Source organism: Portunus trituberculatus, chromosome 36, assembly GCF_017591435.1.
Source record: "Portunus trituberculatus isolate SZX2019 chromosome 36, ASM1759143v1, whole genome shotgun sequence".
Lineage (NCBI taxonomy): Eukaryota > Metazoa > Arthropoda > Malacostraca > Decapoda > Portunidae > Portunus > Portunus trituberculatus.
Window position 1 is genome coordinate 5055952 of NC_059290.1, and position 23273 is coordinate 5079224.

A 23273-nucleotide genomic window follows, 5' to 3' on the forward strand; every position below is an offset into this window, starting at 1 on the left:
CACCGTACCGTAGCGCCACCACGCGGCGCTGCCACCACAACTATCAGTCTCTTCTCGCATTTTTCGCTGAACACAAGTGAAGTCCTTACGGCATGTTTTTTTGTGGATATTACGAGTAAGGGCTGAAATCCCTACTGTCCCTTGGCATCGGGAGAGACATCATTTGATAGAATACGTGGCGAGTGAAAGGTAAATAAAAAAACTTTTTATTTCTTTTGCGCAGTACTTTACATTTTTTCATATGACTATTTTCATGTAATTTCATGTCTGTAGCGGTGACTTTCGACGTGCTGGAACACATCCCCTATTATTACATGTTATAATGGGTTCGGTATATGGTAATTTCGATTTGCGGTAAGGTTTTCAGTAATGCATATGTACCGTATAACAAGGACTTACTGTATTATGTGTTTATTTACATAATATTATAAATAGTTGCAAAATTCAACAAATACTAGAATTGTTTTTCTTTGATACTTTTGATTATTTAAGATTGCATATATATATATATATATATATATATATATATATATATATATATATATATATATATATATATATATATACACAGTGGTACTTCGACATACAAATTTAATTCGTTCTGTGACGATCGTTGTATATAAAAAAAATCATATATCAAATCAATTTTTGCCATAGAAATTAATGGAAATGGAATTAATTTGTTCTAGTGATACGAATTTACCCCACCCCCCAAAATAAAATTAACATGTTTTAAATACCAAGTAAATATAGATTTGATACAAGATAAAATACAATGTTTATTGTATGCATGATATAAATGTACTATATTGCCCAAAATAACAACTTAACCTGGAAAACTTGGGACACGTCAATAAACATTTATCATGCAAGACTCGGAGCATGTCGATAGACATTTAGGCGTTTTTGGGCTATATTTTGGCTATTTTCTACCCGTTTAATTTGCTTGTGAGCTAGCAACATTCATCAGGAGTTAACACATGCTATACATCACTGTGTCACCAACTCCCATGGTGGATGGTGGGAGCGACAGTGATTTCACACTGTCCGATTCCGCCACCTCTCCTGCGCGCCTTACTTCTACACCTCTGCCCTCTCGCCATGTTGTGGGGAGACAACTTTTGAATGAGAGTGGTATCAGAACAGGTGACAGGAGAGAGAGAGAGAGGGGGGATACAAGGGGCCCCGTTTTCTATCGCTCTAGCCAAGGCTGCTGAACCCGATCAGACGCATGGCAACGTAAACTGATGATACCACCTCATTCAACCTGTGATATTTTGGTAACCATAGCATCTAGAGACTTCTATTTTTTTGCTTTGCAAAGAGGAAGAGTTGTTTTTGGGCAGAACACCATTTGCACTCACTCGTTTATTGAATTTCCAAGTGTAATCAATATGTGAATGCAGGCTATTTTGTGTGTTTCTATCCAAACCTGCCGAGTTAGCGCAAGCGAAATGCACGTTAAACATACATTTGTACTTACTGACGCTATGACAGAATTTTGTATATGGAGTAGGGAGGAGGAATTGGCAAGAGTTATCCATGCCTTACTATTGGCATGCCACATGAACTGGAGTTTCTCTTTTAACACTTTATGTGCTTGAAAGGCCCTGGGGTTCTCAGAATGATACACCAACAATGGTTTGACTTTACAGTTACTACTGGTGTTAGTGCACAGGGCCAAGTCACAGATACACACACCATGTTCATATTTTGCAATCATCTTGTGTTTCATATCCATTATGAGACTCTTCTTAAGTTTCTTCTTTTCAACCTCCTTATTTTTACTTTTGGGACCCATGATCATGAGGTCTTGAGTTCACAAAACTTAAGAAAAAATGCATACTGCTGAGGAGCACAGACACATACATGCATAAAGGATGAACAACGATACACAACGCAAATTAAATGTTCGGGTGGATGCGGGTAGTTGAGTGATCACAGTGCCACCTACCGATTGCTATTCGTATCTTGGAAATATCTTCGTATTTCGAGGCATAAGTGTATTAAATTTTTTGTCGTATATAAAAAAAATTGTACATTATGGCGTTTGTATCCCGAGGTATTACTGTATATATATATTACATATATTTATCGAAATTATATTATAAGTAGTTCTTTTGTCAAAAGTTTAAGTTAAAACAATTGTAAAGAAAATATTTATTTTGCAGAATGGCTCCACAAGTGATCGTAAATTTCAGCTAAAACGACTGATGATATTCTTCATTGAGGATGTTGATAAGGATTGGCTCTGGCGACTATTTAGGGCATGCCCTTGCCTAAATACCCTTTGCCTCCTGGAGAGTGAAAAATTTCTGTGCCACTTAGATGTGTTCATTGAGGTATGTCTTTCCACCCAGTATTCCTCTTTGGATTGTTTTTGGTGCTCTCTCTCTCTCTCTCTCTCTCTCTCTCTCTCTCTCTCTCTCTCTCTCTCTCTCTCTCTCTCTCTCTCTCTCTCTCTCTCTCTCTCTCTCCCCCCTTAACCTAGTGTTTCTTAACCCCCAGAAGTGCTGAAATCAATCTTAGGTGATGCTACTGTAGGAAAGGTTAATTACTAGCGGTACTGAAGAGATATTTTTCTGACAATTGTGTTGTGCTTGTGTGTATATATATATATATATATATATATATATATATATATATATATATATATATATATATATATATATATATACACACACACACACACACAGTAATACTCCGCTTAACGAGCATTCGTTTAACGAATTTCCTGGTTTAACGTACTATATAAAGTTAGACCAAAAATCCGCATAACGTACAACCACATCCGTTTTACCTAATTTTCTGGGTTTGAATTTGCCGGGTGAGGGACCGAACGCGGTAGTTTCGCTGGCTGGCTCCCCGCCTCTGTCTCTAGCGCTCCTGGGGCTGGATCCAAGATTCTTTAACAACGTCAGAGCAACCTCTTGCTGTGAAATGGCATCCAAGAATGCTTGGAAGGACAGTGACAAGGTTGCTTTCAGGTTGCTCTGAGGTTGCTGGGAACACCACCTCTGGAGGTGGTGTAACTGTCTTATATATGCATTTATGTTCACAAAACAACATTTCTATTAGCTTTTTACAAACCTTGCCCCAAGAAAGGATTGTTTTGTAATGCATAAAGTGAAATCTTACATGGAATACCAAAAAATAAAGCAGAGATGAGATGAGCCACAGACGAAGCAAGAGACTCGCGGCCACTCGGCCGCTTCTTCTTCTTCTTGTGACCCTTTTGCTTGTGTGTTACTTTCATCATGATGTTTATGTTTTCACTCCTCTCTTGCCTGCTATAATGGATATCATATCATAGTATTCATATACGCTCATGCCACGAGGATAACCTTGACTCCGTGGCACTGAGTGATAGTGAATTACTAATGAAATACCGCGGTATTTCATTAATAATTCACTGTCACTCATTGCCACAGAGTAGAGGTTATCCTCATGGTATGAGCGTATATGAATACTAAGATATGATATCCATTATAGCAGGCAATAGAGGAGTGGAAACAAATATCATGGGGAAAGACAACACGCAGGCTAAAAGGGTCACAAGAAGAAGAAGCTGCCGAGTCGCCACGAGTCTCCCGCTTCGTCTGTGGCTCATCTCATCTCTGCTTTATTTTTTGGTATTCCATGTAAGATTTCACTTTATGCATTACAAAACAATCCTTTCTTGGGGGCAAGGTTTGTAAAAAAGCTAACAGAAATGTTGTTTTGTGAACATTAATGTGAGAATGTGAGAGAATTTGTACGTAGCTCATCTAACTTCCATTGACTCCTATGACATCATAAAAGTAGTGGTAAACCGGTGGCCCAATATGCTGCCAAACATATATGTAATTTTTTTTTTTTTTAACCCATGTGGTATGTTGGGGACCAGCCTAGAACGCATTCCCCTATTTCCATTATTTCCTATGGAAAAATTACGTCCGGTTAACGAATTTTCGCTCTACAAACAGCTTTGACACTCCTTATCCTGTTCGTTAAGCAGAGTATTACTGTATATATATATATATATATATATATATATATATATATATATATATATATATATATATATATATATATATATATATATATATATATATATATATATATATATATATATATATATATATATATATATATATATATATATATATATATATATATATATATATATATATATATATATATATATATATATATATATATATATATATATATATATATATATATATATATATATATATATATATATATATATATATATATATATATATATTTCGAGTAGACCATTTTGAATGCATGTACTATTGAAGTCAACAGCGAGGTCTGCATTATTCTTTTGTACAGCGTATTTTGTGTTTTTCGCACAAGGGTGCGTTCGTCCGGTTTTAGTTGGTAGAGTAGTGTGCCAAAGTCCATTTTCTCTAGACGTCTTTCGGTCTTGATCAGACCATCTTCAGGAGAGAAGTGAGTGCAACTAGTGAGGATGCGGGCTTATATGGGCGGCGGAAGCAGGTAGTCGCGTCAAGTAGCCAGTCAGAGCGCGGATCGAGTTTCGTCTGAAGCGGCCAATGAGCAGCCGGCTACAGCTCCGTGTGGCTGTCGCTGGGATGGTAACGATGATTCTGGCTGCTGTTGTATGTTGATGGTAGGTTTTTCTGAGTAGATATGTACTGCTTCCGGACAATTTACGCTCTACCATCAACACTGCTCTTGAGAGGCTTGCAGAGCACCATCTCGCGGAAGGCAAGCTCAGAAAAGGACGTAAAATCGCATCCCTGTACGGCGGACCAATCGACATTCCAAAGAAAATCCAAACAAGTGTTCCTGAACCTCGGTCTAAACTGCCACGTCATGGGGCACTTCTCTCCTGAAGATGGTCTGATCAAGACCGAAAGACGTCTAGAGAAAATGGACTTTGGCACACTACTCTACCAACTAAAACCAGACGAACGCACCCTTGTGCGAAAAACACAAAATACGCTGTACAAAAAGAATAATGCAGACCTCGCTGTTGACTTCAATAGTACATGCATTCAAAATGGTCTACTCCCGAAATATACTCTTTGTCACAAGACCAACAGCAAGCGAGTTACCCCGGCGGAGAGGTTACAATTCCTCAAAGAAGAACTAGAGAAGAAACGAAATCTTCAGAAGTCACTCACTCACTCGCTGGCACAGCTACGCAGCCAATGGCTTGAAGCAAGCGTACCGGACAATTTACGCTCTACCATCAACACTGCTCTTGAGAGGCTTGCAGAGCACCATCTCGCGGAAGGCAAGCTCAGAAAAGGACGTAAAATCGCATCCCTGTACGGCGGACCAATCGACATTCCAAAGAAAATCCCTCAGTTCATCAACCTCAGTAAAGCAGCGCTTACAGAAAAACAACAAGAGTTCCTGAACCTCGGTCTAAACTGCCACGTCATGGGGCAACGCAAAACTCTCACGAAGCGTATCGAACTCGAAATACTACTGGATGATATCCAACGATTAGAAAAGGAGAAGAAAATCAAGACATCTCCCGACCTGCAAGCTGAGATCACCCGTGAGGCGAAAGTTACAAGAGGACACACACGAAGCCACCTGCTGACTCCAGAATTAAAAAGTGCCGCCCAGGAACTCAAGAATAACGATCAAATCACCATACGAAGAGCAGACAAGTCCTCAATTTTCGTAATACTCGATAGAGAGGAATATATGAACAAGATGTCTTCCATCCTGGCTGATCCTGCAAAATTCAAGAACATAACAAGAAACCCAACTCAAGCCATAAAACCAAGCTCAATCGTTTAATACGGCACAACAACAGCACCTGCGACACGAAACTCCCCCTTATCGAAGGTGACCACAAGCTCGGTTACGCATATGGCAACGTCAAGATCCACAAACGCAGCAACCCACTACGACCAATCATCAGCCAAACGCCAGCCGTCACGTACAAACTAGCCAAAAGGCTTAATGAACTCCTCACACCCTTCGTACCAGCTTCATTCAGCCTCAAATCAACTGTTGAGTTTCTCGACATCTTAAAACGGCGCGCCCTCCAGCATCATGGCATCGATGGATGTTGAATCACTTTTTACCAACGTCCCAATAGACGATACCATAGAAATCATCTGCAAGGAAGTTTACCACACAGACGGCAAGAAACTCACCATCCCTGAAGAAACTCTACGGACATTGCTACGCACCTGCACCAAGGAAGCTGCCTTTTACGGACCAGATGGCAAGATGTATGTACAATGCGACGGCGTCGCCATGGGGTCTCCTCTCGGTGTCCTCTTTGCCAATTTTTACATGGGGGCCGTCGAGGAAAAGGTTTTCGCGGAAAACCCGGACATAAAACCAACAGTCTACGCAAGATACATCGATGACATCTTCATCAACGCCAACACTGAAGAGGAAGTACTGCACCTGATCGAGAATTTCAAGAAACACTCCTGCCTCAACTACACACACGAATTAGAAGAAGAAAACAAGCTCCCCTTCCTCGACGTCATGGTGCACCGTTCAAGCTCCTGCTTCTCCACGTCAGTCTACGTTAAATCTACGAATCTCGGCTTCTGCCTAAACGGAAAAAGTGACTGCCCAGAAAAATATAGACACAGCGTCATCAATGCCTTTGTCAGGAGGGCTCTCACGCACTCATCCTCATGGAATGCAGTCCACGCTGAATTAAAAAGAATCTCCCAGCTTCTCTGCAACAACGGCTATCCGCAAAAAGAAATAGACGAAGTCATACGTCGCCGCATGGACAACTACATCCGCGAGAATCGGCCCGAGCAACAAACATCGTGCATCACTCTCTACTACAAGAACACGATGTCTTCAGCATACACTCAACCCTCGATTTGCCGGACTAAAAGGGGGGAAGGCTTGTCCGGGAATGGCAAATGTCCGGCAATGGAAAATGTCCGGGGGTCTACCCCCTTGCCGGACTTTACCCTATACAGGTTGAACCCCGCTTTAACGGCACGCGATTTACCGGAATCCCGTGTTTAACGGCAAAAATTTCCGGTGGGAACATAGTGTTGTCTTTAACGGCATTTCGGCACCTGCACCAGCTGTACCAGGAAGTTGGAAAATAAATCAGACGTTTTTGTTCAGAAAAACAAAACTGAGGAGAAGAAAGAGACTTTGCACCAGATGTGGAAGACAAGAGAAAGAAAAATAAAAGAAAGGCAGGATCAGGAAGAATAGAAGTAACAGGAGGTGCCGAGGCAAAGGCAAAACCTCCGACGACCATCATCATCATCATCATCTCACCACGTGGGGCGTAACACATGCCAATGCCGCCGACACACATCTGTACTGTTTTTTTTATTAGCATTTACCTTACTGTAGATATATATTTTTTTTTGCGACACAGAAAGGTGCACAGGTTTAGCTGTACGCTTGGTTACTTTCTTTGGTGGGTTTTTGGGTGGCATCGTTGTGAAGAAGAGGTGTATCCACGACAAGCACGTAAGCACAACACTCGTGTGACGCGGCAGACTTGTTTACAGTCCAGTACTAGACGTGTATGTCCGCCCGCGCTGCCATCTATAGTGCCCGATTTGCGAACTTTGTCTGGCGCGGTAGTTTGAAATCGACTTGTCCCGGACTTTTTTTTTTTTTTTTTTTTTTTTTTTTTTTCCCACAGACTCTTGTCCGGCAAATCCGAAATCCGGCAAATGGAGGTCCGGCAAATCGAGGGTTGAGTGTACAAAGAAGATGAGAAAGCCGTAAAGAAGATCATCCACAACAACGTCTCGCCCATCAACACAGACACTAAACTCCAAGTCATCATTTACTACAAGACCAGAAAAACCGCAAGCCTCATCATGAAGAATAGCTGTCTTCCTCCGACAAACTCCCTGCAAGAAGTGAACGTCGTGTACCAACACACATGCACTGTTGGTGACTGCAGTCACCTAAACTCGAGGTACATTGGCTTCACATCTACAACCCTATCAAAGAGAATTACAGCACACCTACAAGACGGCGCTATAAGACGACACTACATGAATGAACACGGCATCATCCTGAAGCGACATCACATGGAAAGCAACACCACCATCCTAGTTAAAGAAAACGACATAAGAAGACTCAAGATGACGGAAGCAGTACATATCTACTCAGAAAACCTACCATCAACATACAACAGCAGCCAGAATCATCGTTACCATCCCAGCGACAGCCACACGGAGCTGTAGCCGGCTGCTCATTGGCCGCTTCAGACGAAACTCGATCCGCGCTCTGACTGGCTACTTGACGCGACTACCTGCTTCCGCCGCCCATATAAGCCCGCATCCTCACTAGTTGCACTCACTTCTCTCCTGAAGATGGTCTGATCAAGACCGAAAGACGTCTAGAGAAAATGGACTTTGGGACACTACTCTACCAACTAAAACCGGACGAACGCACCCTTGTGCGAAAAACACAAAATACGCTGTACAAAAAGAATAATGCAGACCTCGCTGTTGACTTCAATAGTACATGCATATATATATATATATATATATATATATATATATATATATATATATATATATATATATATATATATATATATATATATATATATATATATATATATATATATATATATATATATATATATATATATATATATATATATATATATATATATATATATATATATATATATATATATATATATATATATATATATATATATATATATATATATATATATATATATATATATATATATATATATATATATATATATATATATATATATATATATATATATATATATATATATATATATATATATATATATATATATATATATATATATATATATATATATATATATATATATATATATATATATATATATATATATATTTTTTCTTTACATAGGGAAGAGAGCCAGCCAAGGGCAAAAAAAGAAAGTTAGAAAAAGCCCACTTGAGCTGGCTCTCCAAAGAGTACAAAAAGTGCCAAAACCGTCAGCCAGAATTAGGGGAGCAAATGCCTCGATACCTCCCTCTTAAAAGAAGACAAGTTGTAGGAATTTGGAAATACAGATGCAGGGAGGGAGTTCCAGAGTTTACCAGTGAAAGGGATGAATGATTGAGCGTACTGGTTAACTCTTGCATTAGAGAGTTGGACAGAATAGGGATGAGAGGAAGAAGAAAGCCTTGTGCAGCGTGGCCGCAGGAGGAGGGAGGCATGCAGTTAGCAAGATCAGTAGAACAGTTACCATGAAAATAGCGATAAAATATAGAAAGGGATGCAACATTTCGGCGGTGAGAAAGAGACTGAAGACAGTTAGTCAGAGGAGGGGAGTTGATGAGACGAAGAGCTTTCGATTCCACCCTATCAAGCAAAGCTGTGTGACTGGAACCCCCAAACATGCGAAGAGTACTCCATACAGGGACGGATAAGGCCCTTATACAGAGTAAGCAGTTGGAGGGGCGAGAAAAACTGGCGGAGACGCCTCAGAACACCTAACTTCATAGAAGCTGTTTTAGCAAGAGATGAGATGTGAAGTTTCCAGTTAAGATTATGAGCAAAGGACAGACCGAGGATATTCATTGTGGAAGAGGGAGACAGTTGAGTGTCATTGAAGAAGAGGGGATAGTTGTCTGGAAGGTTGTGTCGAGTTGATAGATGGAGGAATTGAGTTTTATGAGGCATTGAAAACTACTAGATTTTCTCTGCCCCAATCGGAAATTTTAGAAAGATCGGAAGTCAGGCGTTCCGTGGCGTCCCCGTGTGATCTGTTAATTTCCTGAAGGGTTGGACGTCTCTGAAAGAACGTGGAAAGATGTAGGGTGGTATCATCAGCGTAGGAGTGGATAGGGCAAGAAGTTTGGTTAAGAAGGTCATTAATGAATAATAGAAAGAGAGTGGGTGACAGGACGGAACCCTGAGGAACACCACTATTAATAGGTTTAGGAGAAGAACAGTAGCCGTCTACCACAGCAGCAATAGAGCGGTCGGAAAGGAAACATGAGATAAAGTTGCAGAGAGAAGGATAGAAGCCGTAAGAGGGCAGTTTTGAAATCAAAGCTTTATGCCAGACTCTATCAAAAGCTTTTGATATATAATATGTATATATATATTATATACATGCATATATATATATATATATATATATATATATATATATATATATATATATATATGTATATATATATATATATATATATATATATATATATATATATATATATATATATATATATATATATATATATATATATATATATATATATATATATATATATATATATATATATATATATATATATATATATATATATATATATATATATATATATCTGTTACATCGAGGTTCAGTTGCGTGTTTTTTCCAGCTTGAGAGATTTTTACTTCATAATCAAATTTTTTTCTTACTATCAACTAAATAAATAGTTAGATTTATGAGATTAGTTTTGACACTTTTCAGGCATTGTTATTCATTATTATTGAAGTTGTTTGACAGTTGCTGAATGAGAAGACAGTGAATTCCCAGCATACTTTTCTATTCCATACTGAAATATTTTAATTGGGTCATATAGCTGTTGAGAATTTTACTTTTCAAGATGTTTGTTTCAAACTTTCAAATTACTTCATTATGTACAATTCTAATTAATATTTCATTTTCTGAACTACTTTTCCTGGTTTGTGTCAGTGCATCTTTGGTTAGGATTAGTTTTCTGAAGATTCTTAATATGATCATTATTTTTTTTTCAAATATTTTATTTATAAATCTAATGATTATTGTCTTTTTTCTTGATTTAAATATTTTTTTCAAGCATTTTGTATAAATGTTGATCATTACTGTTTTTCAAATTTTTATTAAGGTATTTTATTTCTCAATATGATTATTGTTGTCATTTTTTTATGTGTTTAAGTATAATTCTAATTCACATTTTTTTCTATCTTAAACCATTAGCTCTTCCAAACTGTGCCACTGAGGAAGCTGGAACTGGACACAAAAAGCATGAAACCTTTACACTTGGCAGCACTTTTGGTGGCAACTCCCAACTTGACTGATCTCACACTACACACTACACCTGTTGATCTTGCAGAGTACCACAGCTTACCCAATAAAACTACCTGTTCATGCATGGTAAGTACTTTCATATGATTATCTATGTAGTCTTTCATGTGGAATATGTATTATATGTAGCCTGCTTTGCACAGAAGAAAATATTTTGCTTTGGATTCATGTAAAACTTGATTATATGATAACTGTTACGTTCACCGGTTAAACAGGTAAGATTGGCATCAGGGAGCCGGTGAACAATAACAATAAAAAAAAACACTGCAGGTTCAACTGGTGAGGAAATGCAAAGGGGGCACTTTAAAAAGCTATTTTAATAACCCATAATGAAATTGACACACAGATATAAAATGAAACATGAAACACAGGAAAATGACATACATATATACATATAACACAGAAATAAATACAACAATAAAGAACCCAACTTAATACCTAACAATAATCCTAATCCTATATGGAGGCAATGTGGAAAACACGGGACGAGGGGAAGTAATACTTATGCGGTGTCGCAGTGGTGAAGTGCTGGGTGATGGTTGATCCCACGGTAGACCCAAGAGGTGTTGTGTTCACTGGTTGAGGCCTGGACCTCAACTGACTTCCAGAAAGCCAAGAGCTGGCTTAACACTTCCGGTTGAGTCAAATGGTGCCGCGTGAATCCAACTTCGGGACAGTAGCGGGGCTTCATGAAACGGTGACGTGGAGGGTTCACGAGACGGTGACGTGGAAGGGGAGGCGGAGAGGTGGCGAACGAGGTAACAAGCGGAGGAGGTGATGGTAGTGGAGTATGTTATGGGCGGGCCGTAACATAACACACAGTCACCTTTATATTCTTTATGTTTGTATATTATTAGTGATTTCAATAAGAATTTTGACATTTCTATTTCTCCACAAAATTTTTCACTTGATTAACGCAAGTTTGAATAACATGATTTCAATTTAACATGATGATATTTAACCTCTTCAACGTGATAACACTTATTTTGCATCACCGGGACGTTTGTGATGCATCCGTTGACTTGCATATTGCACCATGGCTGCTTCCTGGTAAGATAGTGTGTTTACTTTCCTGGATACTGTATGAGATCTTTCAGAATGTAGGTCATATATGATGCGATGGCAGGCTTGACTTTCATCATTATTAGAAAAGTGTATGATTCTCTTATATCAGAATAAGTACTGATGTGCCATGCTGTAAATAATTATTTGATCTTTTTTATGCTACCAATAAATTAGTTTACCATAAAAATTAACATTTTCTCTTGTTTGTTATCTTCAGAAAATAGCTTTGAGAAGGCAGACTATGATTATTTTTTCCCTAAAAGTTATGTGACTTTATTTCCTACTGTATGTACCTATTATGAAAAATGACTTGCCATCATCATTATTTCTGTAGTGGAGAGAGAAAGAGAGAGAGAGAGAGAGAGAGAGAGAGAGAGAGGCCTTCTTCTGAGTCAGGTATCTTTCTATTCCCACCCAGCCCAGATATGGTGCCAGAAGCCATTTTCTGTTGCCTTTAGTGAAGAGGTTAAAGAAATAAAGTGATTTATTCAATTTAATGCAGGTTAACTTGACTCGATGACATCACTCGCACCCGCAATGCTTTGGGTCTCTGAACTATCACTCAATGCCATGGAGTGGTCATATATGAATACAAAGATATGGTCACAAGAAGAAGAAGTGACTGCCAATTGGCAGCTTCTTCTTCTTCTTCTTCTTCTTCTTCTTCTTCTTCTTCTTCTTCTTCTTCTTCTTCTTCTTCTTCTTCTTCTTCTTCTTCTTCTTCTTCTTCTTCTTCTTCTTCTTCTTCTTCTTCTTCTTCTTCTTCTTCTTCTTCTTCTTCTTCTTCTTCTTCTTCTTCTTCTTCTTCTTCTTCTTCTTCTTCTTCTTCTTCTTCTTCTTCTTCTTCTTCTTCTTCTTCTTCTTCTTCTTCTTGTCACCCCCTTTAGTTTGTCTGTTGCTATCACCTCAGTATGTTTCTGCCCTTCTATTGTTTGCTGTAATGGATATCATATCTTTGTATTCATATATGATCATGCCGTGAGGATCCCTTGACTCCGTATGTGGCACAGAGTGATAGTTCAGAGACTCTCAGCAGTTCCTTCTTAATCCTTACTCTTCAGTCTGGAATTAACCTCCACTGTGAGTGGATATTTTTTCTGCATTTTCACCTTGTGTCCTATACTATGGCATACAAGCATCTCTCACAGGAAAGTGATTCCAAGAAATCAAAGAAGACTTAACCATTGAAAAGAAGTTGGAAGTTTTACATCGCTATATTAAGGGATAAGACCTCGGTGATTGTCCATGTGATAGGAATGAGAGAGAGAATGTTGGGTACCAGTAGAACTAATGAAATGAGAATGTGTGTTTTTATTGTTTCCATGACCCAGTGATGTATTAATATTTTTTAGCTAAAATATTTGGAAGAAGGTGTGTCTTATATGCTGTCAAATGCAGTACATACTTTGAGTTATGAGTGTCCTGACTTACAAGTAATCCATGATACGAGCCATTACTCAGTTGATATTTTGCTTTGACTTGTGAGCCAAAATTTGAGTTATGGACTAGCTCAAGGTACGCTGCTGCTTTCAGTTCACATGAGTTTTTTTTTTTTTTTTTTTTTTTTAAGCATTTCTCATGTGCTAGTGTTTGGTGCATTTTGTATGTAAATTTGGCTAAATTTTTTTTTCTGGCTATGGGGTCCTAAGCAAGTGACACCATGTAATGACTCATGCCTAATTCACTTCCAAAACATTTTGAAAAGAAAGATAAAACAAATCTTGGACAGTGATTTTGTTAAATGCCATGCAGATAATAAAAGAGGAATGTATGAAAAAAAGCAATGAGGAAATTAAAGTTAAGTGAAGTTAAGTGATAAGGCATTTCTTCGTATCACACGGACAACAGTTGTTTTGAGTCCCAAACAAGCAGTAGGCTAGTTAAGCATTAGCTAGTTTTATTGTATTTTATTGCCAAACTATTTGTTTTTTTTTTTTTTTATGTTTGATTTGCATGTGTTATAAATGGAGAGTTTTCAGAACTAACCCACCGGATGTTGCTCATACTTTTGGTATTCTGTATTGACATTAGATGTCCTGTATGGATAGCTTTGGGAGAAGTTGGTCAAAACAATTTTTTTGTGATTATCTAGTAATACAGTGGAGGAAAAAAAGGCTGGCCGGGTCGCCGATCCCTACCTTCAAAATAACCGCGCTAACTTTTGCTGCCTCCCCAACCCCCAGATGGTTTGCAAAGTTAAGAACAACATAAGAGTAAATTCGTGTAATACTTACAAACATATGGCTACTTATTTGATGAAAGACCAGTCTTCCTGATCTTGCTAAGGCGTGTTGGAACTGAGTCAGCCAGATGTTGGAGTGTAGAGGCGGTAATCCTTTCCCAGGCAGCACGCAACTCAGCCTCTAATTTTTCCACTGTAGAGGTGTCTCTTTCCCTCAGTTCCCTTTCTAAAATGCCCCACAAGTTCTCTATAGGGTTGAGGTCATGACTGTTGCTTGACCAGTCGGGAATATACTCGACCTCATTATGCTGAAGCCAGGTTTAGATGGAGTGTGCCCTGTGTGCAGGGCCCTTGTCGTGCTGGAGAATCTCGGCACCACTGTTGGCAAAACACTCCCCCAGATTTTCTTTCAGAATGTTCAGGTAAACTTGTTGGTTTACCATGACATTTTTCTGAAGCACCACTAATGGCCCCTTACCACCATACCCAAAAGCACCCCATACCATAAGGAATGGAGGGTGTTTTACTGTAAGGGCACAATACTTGGGGTCATCTCTGTTGACACCCTTCCTCACCCACACCCTCTTTCCCTTTGTGTCACTCACAACGAATAATGACTTGTCACTCCAAAGAACACTATGCCACTTTTCTGATGGCCATTCCAAATATTTCTTTGCAAATACCTGACGAGTTTTCCTCTGGTGTACATTTAAAGCGGGTTTTCGACGTGCCGCCACTTTCCTATAACCGAGTCGTCTGTGGAGCGTGCCAGACACAGTCCTAACGGTCACGTTGCCAAGTAGCTGGGGGTTCTCCTCCTTAAGTTTCCTTGCCGTAAGGGTGGGAGTGACGTCCACGCACCGCTTCAGAACTCTGAGCGAAGTTCTACTGATTTTCGTTGGTCTCCCAGTACTCTTAGTTAGCAGGAGTCGGTACACAAGCACTGGGGGACGCTTGGAACCGAGCAACCAAGCAGCGAACACTTCACTCACTCACACCCGTTTCCTTGACAATATCCTTCGTTTGAAGGCCCAGTTTGTGACACTGAATCACACTGACCCTTGTATCACGGTCAAGGGGCTTCCCACTCATGAGGTATGGATGTCACACACGATTATGCACGGCAGACACAGCAGTTTTCAAGGCGCGCGGGAGAACGGTCATGACGAAAAAAATGTATCCCCACTACTGTCTTGATTGATACTGAGACAATATTTATTGCAACTGATGTGTGAGTGATGGGGTAAGGTTACTATGTAGTCAATTACTCGCGGGGCATTTTTTCTTCAGAGAAATATGGATGGTATCAAACATGGATATAGATGCTGGCCGGCCTCCCACCCGGCCAGCCTTTTTTTCCTCCACTGTACTATCAATATCTTAAATACAGCATATTATAAGTTTAAAATCTATTGATTTGTACAATGAAAAAGGTGTCAGTAAACCCACAGTTATAGACTTGAAGTATTTAATGTGGACGTTTCAAAGGCCCACTGCCTTCATCTTCAGCAGTACAAAACATAATAAAAAATACAAGCGAACTGAACCAAGAAAAGGGGGAGGGACAGAGGATGAGAGTAATGTGTCACAATGTGATTGGCCAACCCCAACTGTGAGCTCCACCCTACTCAAACCCTATCAGGACATGACCTGTCTTTACCACTAATCCTTAGATCTGGCAGGGATTTAGTCACCAGTGCTCTCATTAACCCCTTCGCCACAAGGGCGCCCCCCCGCCACGCCCCACCCAGTGTACAAGCTGAAACCTGTTGCGCGCTGCCACTACGCACTCAATTAACTCATGTTTTCACTCATTTTTTATGGTCATATGTCTTTATTTTTATGTTCAACAGATAGTAGACACCTCATTGAAGGTTATGGTAGGCTTCGTTTGTTTGTGTTAGGTTCGGTTGCCTCACATCGATAGCGTAAATTTAGGTTACGTTTACGTATGTAAAAAAATATTTTATGGCCTGAATATTTCTGATATATGCTTCATTGATGTCTCTACTATATGTTGAGCCAAAAAAGGTCAATATATATATATATATATATATATATATATATATATATATATATATATATATATATATATATATATATATATATATATATACAAGGTGCAAACCCACTTGAATGGGTGGAAGCGTGGGTTGCTGCTCGCCCGTCCTGCACACCACCCGCATCTCCCATTACACCACCAAGTACACCACCAGTGTCGCCTCACACCTTTACCCCAATTACGTAATTAGATTATGTTATTTGCTCAACAATAATAATAATAACAATAATAATGTAATAATACCGTATTGTATTACCAATAGGCTGTGTACTAATTTACAAAATAATAATATATATTATAATGCGTAATTGTATTATTATTATTATTATTGTACTCACATTCACATGGGCGATGATAGGCTTGAGTGGCTTGGTGGGGAGGGGATGGGGGGAGGAATAGTGGGTGCCAGTGCCACTGGGACCCGGCTGTGGCTCCCATGGCTTGGGCTTGGGCCCACCCCTGGTCAACCACAGGCTCTACATCATTTCCTATGTCATCATCTGTGTCATAATCACAGTCACTCTCACAACTATCATCACTATCCTCACTATCCCCTGGCACATATTCCAGGTCAGACATGGCAAGTTAGTAGGGCAAAAAACACTATGGCAGTCAAATCCTCCGTACGCGTGCTCACTAAGGCAAAAACAATACTGAATACTTAGCAGGACATAATGAGTGGCTAATGAGCGATGACGTGTCATATGGCGTCACACCTATCTCAATGCCCATTGGCATTGAGATAGGTGCACCTTACTTGTACACCTCGGGTCTCTCGCCATGTGGGGAGACAACTTTTGAATGAGAATGGTATCAGAAGGGCTTTGGAATTAACAGTTTCTACAGTAATAGAGAGCAAAGATAGTGATGTTCTGGGCTCTGATACGGATATAGGAGGTTCAACCACCAAGAGGGAGGACATTCTACCACCACCACCAGCAACTTCTATTGTGTGTATTTTATATGTTTTTGCAAAAAAATATGCAAATTAGATCACTTTGCAAATATTTTGATTGAGAGAGAGAGAGGGAGGGGGATATAAGGGGCCCGTTTTCTATTGCTCTAGCCAAGGCCACTGGATCTGATCGGACGCAAGGTCACTTACATCGATGATACCACCTCATTCAACCTGTGATATTTTGGTAACCATAGCATCTAGAGACTTCTGGTTTTTTTTTTTGCATTGCAAAGAAGAAGAGTTGCTTGTGGGCAGAACACCATTTGTTCTCACTCGTTTATTGAATTTCCAAGTGTAATTAGTATGTGAATACAAGCTATTTTGTGTGTTTCTCGCCAAACTTCCCGAGTTAGTACGAGCTAAAAATCTCATCATCCCGAGTTTTAGGGATTAATTATGATGAAACTGGCCTGTTTTGAAAAAAAAATAAAATAATACCCAACTTGATTTATATAATAAAGCCAGGACACAAGCCCCTGAAAAGACAAGCTAACCCTGGTTCTGTGTGCCAGTGCTAGCGGCAACTGCAAAATTAAACCGCTGCTTTTTTCTAAACTTGGGTTTGGCAATGGCTTGAATGAATTACCTGATTTATAGGTATCAATAGTCAAACTTCTTAATACTCAAACAGCCATTTGGAATTAATTAAGTTCAAGTATTGAGTCTCCACTGCATATATATATATATATATATATATATATATATATATATATATATATATATATATATATATATATATACACTCAACCCTCGATTTGCCGGACTAAAAGGGGGGAAGGCTTGTCCGGGAATGGCAAATGTCCGGCAATGGAAAATGTCCGGGGGTCTACCCCCTTGCCGGACTTTACCCTATACAGGTTGAACCCCGCTTTAACGGCACGCGATTTACCGGAATCCCGTGTTTAACGGCAAAATTTCCGTGGGAACATAGTGTTGTCTTTAACGGCATTTCGGCACCTGCACCAGCTGTACCAGGAAGTTGGAAAATAAATCAGACGTTTTTGTTCAGAAAACAAAACTGAGGGAGAAGAAAGAGACTTTGCACCAGATGTGGAAGACAAGAGAAAGAAAAATAAAAGAAAGGCAGGATCAGGAAGAATAGAAGTAACAGGAGGTGCCGAGGCAATACAGTATGAACGGTCATCTCGCGTAATATAGTCTCGCGAATTTAGCATCTCGTGCCTATTTCAAATTTCCCACCTTCTGCCATCTAGCGGTGGTAAATGAACATCTCGCGCATGTGCATAGGCTGGCGCGCCAGTTTAATGGTTGGCTTAGGTCGGTCACATCAGGGCAGAAGCTGGGTCAACAACAATTTTGCGATTTTGTTGTGTTGTGGTGCATATTTACTTTTGTTGTTAAAGTGAAAACATTCTAGTGGCAGTACAATAACTTGAAATAACAAGGAACATGAGTTCTGTGAGTGGTAGTGGCGGAAATCGTGGTGGAAACTCTGGTGAAAAACGTGGTGGACGTGAGAAGTGTGAATATCAAAAGGGAGTGAAGCTCAGAAAATATACTCTCCAGGAAAAGAAAGAAATGGTTCAGATGATGAACAATGGTGCAAGAACATGTGACATAATGCGTAAGTTTAACTCCTGAATCAACAGTACGATCAGTGCGCAAAAATAAAGAAAACTTGGCTGCTTCCGTGAAGGTGTTTTCTCGGTTTCCCTCAGCACGCACACTGGCTGATACTTCACAGCGCAACAGATTGCTTGCAATCATGTAACATTACCTAAATGAATGGGTAATCAGAAGGGATCGAGAGAAGGGTGATCTTTCTGGCCCTGCAATAAGATCACAAGCACGGCTGTACTTTGATTCAGTGTGCCGGAAGAAAAATGTTAACCCTCCACCCCATTTTGCGGCTTCTGTAGGCTGGCTAGCAGCATTTAAGAAAAAGATATGAAGTTAAGTATGCCCTGAAGCATGGTGAAAGCAGATCAGCAGATGAGGAAGCAGCCAGAACTTACCCAGAGATTTTTCAACGTCTTGTGACTGAAGGCGGTTACAGCCGTGACCAGATTTTTAACTGTGATGAAACTGGGATTTACTGGAAGTGGGCACCAAAATCAACCCTCATCGCCAAGAATGAAAGACAAGCTAGGGGTGTGAAGCCTTCCAAGGACCGCATTACTGTTTTATTCACAGCTAATGCAAGTGGCGACTGTTTGATGAAGCCCCAAGTCATCTATCACTCTGCTAAGCCTAGAGCATACAGGAATTGCAATATGAACCAGCCTAATATTTATTGGGCCAGTAATAAGAAGGCTTGGGTCACTTCGGCACTGTGCACTGACTGGTTCGACAATCATTTTGTCCCTGATGCCCAGAGTTATTGCAAGAGGAAGAATTTAGATTTCAAGGTGCTGCTTTGTATGGATAATGCTCCGGGGCATGGTAAATTCCTAATAGGGCGTCATCCTAATGTAGAAGTTATCTTCCTCCCGCCTAATACAACATCACTTCTATAGCCTCTTGATAAAGAGTTCATCTGCAACGTCAAGCTCTTTTATTATCAGTCTCTCTATGATGACATGCATGTCAAGACTGACTCGCTGCAAGAACTAGAGAGGATTGAGGCTGAGCTAAGTGTACGTGACCAGGATGAGCCCGATGAACCGATCGCCAGCACCAGTTTAGACCTACCACCATCTCAGACCCAAGAAGTGTTAACTGTGAACCAGTTTTTGAAAAACTACAACATTAAGGATGCTGTTGACCGCATTGTGAAGGCCTGGCAGAAAATAAACAAAGCTACAGTGTTACACGCTTGGAAGTTTTTGTTAGGTGAGGTCAGAACTGCTGTGCGTGAGCGCCAGCAGGAAGCCACCACACTCTCGCAGACTGTAGAAGCTGCACGTCTGATCCCTGCACCTGGCTTTTCGGCTGTGGAGGCCAGTGACTTGCAAGAAATTATTGGTATCCATCAAGAGGAGGCTACTATTGAGGAGATGCTTGAGGAAGATGAAGCTCAAGATGATCCTGAAGAGGATGGACAGCAGGAGCAAAATGTTCAGCCAGGCAAACCGACAACTGGGCAACTGACGGAGATTCTCACCACCTTCTCACGGCTGACTGAACAACTGGAAGAATATGACAGGCGCCCATATCCACGCAGCATATTACAGCCATCTCTTGATCAAGTGATGAACATTTATAAAGACCTCTACATGTCTCGTGTTAATACTCGCCACCAGTCACTGATCACAGGATACTTCCGTCAATCACAGGCTGCCAATGCTCTGGCTAACGTAACAGCTGAACCAGGTGAAAATGAAGAGGATGTCGACGACCTGCTGGGCCTTTTACAGGAAGATGACATCGCTCTGGATTTTGATGGCTTTGAAGCTGAGGTTGCACTCAGTGCTGGGGGTGATGCACAAACAGTGGAGGAGGGAGCAAGTAGCCAGTAGTCACGGCTCCCCACCACTACCACGCCAGGCCACTCAAGCCAGTCACAGACTCTCGTAACGTAAGTAGAAAAATATTCTAACCTTTATTATTATGTTGAAAAGTGTTTAATATTGTTTATTAACATACAGATTATACATAACCTCATTTATGTGAACAATTTTCAGCAAAATATTTTGTGTTTTTGGACGGTTATTTCAAGTTATAGGATGATCATGTACCATACCTAAGAACCAATTATGCTATTTACATGTATTTCAATATCGCTCATCTCGCAATTTTTCATCTCGCGGCCGATAGTCCAGTACCAATTTACCGTGAGATGACCAATCTTACTGTACTGGCGGTGACAAGGTTGCTATCAGGTTGCTCTGAGGTTGCTGGGAACACCACTTCTTGAGGTAGTGTTACTGTCTTATATATGATGTTCAAAAACAACATTTCTAATAGTTTTTACAAACCTTGTCTGCAAGAAAGGATTGTTTGTAATGCATAAGTGAAATCTTACATGGAATACAGCAGAGATGAGAGACGGCAAGAGACCGCGCCACCGTCGCTTCTTTTTCTTCGACCCTTTGCTTGTGTTACTTTCATCATGATGTTTAGCCACCTTCTTGCCTGTTATAATGGATATCATATCAGCGTCATGCCACCCAGGATAACCTGATTGCGGGCACTGAGTGATAGTGAATTACTAATGAAATACCACAATATTTCATTAATAATTCACTGTCACTCAGTGCCATGGAGTTGAGGTTATCCTCATGGTATGAGCATATATGAATACTAAGTTATGATATCCATTATAGCAGGCAATAGAGGAGTGGAAACAAATATCATGGGGAAAGACAACACACCAAGCTAAAAGTGTCACAAGAAGAAGAAGAAGCCGAGTTGCCACGAGTCTCCCGCTTCGTCCGTGGCTCATCTCATCTCTGCTTTATTTTTTGGTATTCCATGTAAGATTTCACTTTATGCATTACAGAACAATCCTTTCTTGGGGGCAAGATTTGTAAAAAGCTAATAGAAATGTTGTTTTGTGAACATTAATGTGAGAATGTTAGAGATTTTGGACGTAGCTCATCTAACTTCCATTGACTCCAATGACAACATAAAAGTAGTGGTACACCGGTGGCCCAATATGCTGCCAAACATGCATTTTTTTTTTTTTTTTACCTATGTGGTATGTTGGAGACCAGTCCAGAATGCATCCCCCTATTTCCATTATTTCCTATGGGAAAATTACATCCGCTTAACGAATTTTCGCTTTACGAACAGCTTTGATACCCCCTATCCTGTTCGTTAAGCGGAGTATTACTGTATATTCATGAACCAAAATCATTTTCCCCAAAGGAATCATTGGAAAGTAAATTAATCTATTCCTGGAAACACTACGTCTGAGGGAGTGACTGGAATTTGGTCCCTGCAGCACATATCCTATTAAAAATGCTTTTGTTTACCTCTCGGCTGGAATAAACAAAAGATCATCATCGCTAAAGTAACTGCATCTTACTGACGGCAAGATAGCACATGCTGACACTTCTCACAATGTATACTATGCATCACTAGCTGTCTTGAGGGGTAAAGTATCTCTGTGCTGCGATCAGCTGTGATGACAATATGGAAGCCCAAACAAATATCTTGCGGAATCTTGTGAATCCTGAGATTTGCCATACCTGCAAAGCATCTTGTAATTGTGTTATTCTGAATAATTTGCGTACTATGAAAAAATTACTATGGTTTTTTACCTTGTGTTATTTCAAAATTTCATAATCTGAACACGCATTAATTGAAAAATACCTGTATATAAGTATAAATAGATTAGTAAATTTAATAAGAATGGGAGAGGAAATATTCCTTGAAAGTGCTAATTCATTGTGGTCTTTTCAGAATCTGCCTCCTGCTCTTGAGTCTTTGACACTGAACTTTGCTACTACTGAGATCAATCATGAGAAGGGTGTATGTGAGAGATTCTTGGAAGAATTTAGGCAAATGATGAAGAGCTTCCTGTCAAAATTTGCTTCTGTCAAGACATTGAATCTGTTCAGTACATCATGCCTCCCTGCTTCCTATTTGGTGAGTTCATTTCTATGTATTTGTTCCCCATCTCATGTAGCACCCATTTCTATGTATTTTGTTCCCCATCTCATGTAGCACCTTAGCAGTGTCATCTCATTGCATATTTATCATTCCCATTGTAATCTTATAGCATACTTGTCATATTTTGTCTCATGTGTTGACATATCATTTCTGGTCTCATTTCATACCATAATTAACCAAGAAGATGAAGTTTATTTTGCTATCTGCAGGGAAGAAATTTTCTTTTGACATTGACCAATTTCTAGTTTGGATTTTTCTTTAGTGTGAATGTGGAACAGAGACTTTTACTGAGGTACAGTGACTAGTCAGCTGCTCAACATTAGTGGTTGATGATATTCTTAGTTAATTGCTCCTTGTTCTCAACAGGTGTTTGGAGGCATAGAAGCTGCATTAGAAGAATTAGTTAATTTGAAGCAACTCTCTGTCATTGCCTGTGATTATAGGCAATGTGAGGATAATCAATCTGATG

General features: G+C 39.7%; 1 protein-coding gene across 4 annotated transcripts in view; it reads left to right on the forward strand.

The window, feature by feature from the left end:
• LOC123513603 overlaps nucleotides 1–23273 on the forward strand; it is a 75054-nt gene that overhangs the window by 35419 nt on the left and 16362 nt on the right. For 3 of the 4 annotated variants that reach the window (XM_045270861.1, XM_045270862.1, XM_045270860.1), the window contains 4 exons: nucleotides 2172–2342; nucleotides 10913–11089; nucleotides 22595–22780; nucleotides 23171–23273. The exon at nucleotides 23171–23273 is cut by the window's right edge and continues 89 nt beyond it. In XM_045270861.1, the coding sequence (XP_045126796.1) occupies nucleotides 2172–2342; nucleotides 10913–11089; nucleotides 22595–22780; nucleotides 23171–23273 (637 nt within the window). The remainder of the gene's footprint in view (nucleotides 1–2171; nucleotides 2343–10912; nucleotides 11090–22594; nucleotides 22781–23170) is intronic. The other variant, XM_045270863.1, reaches the window with a different exon arrangement.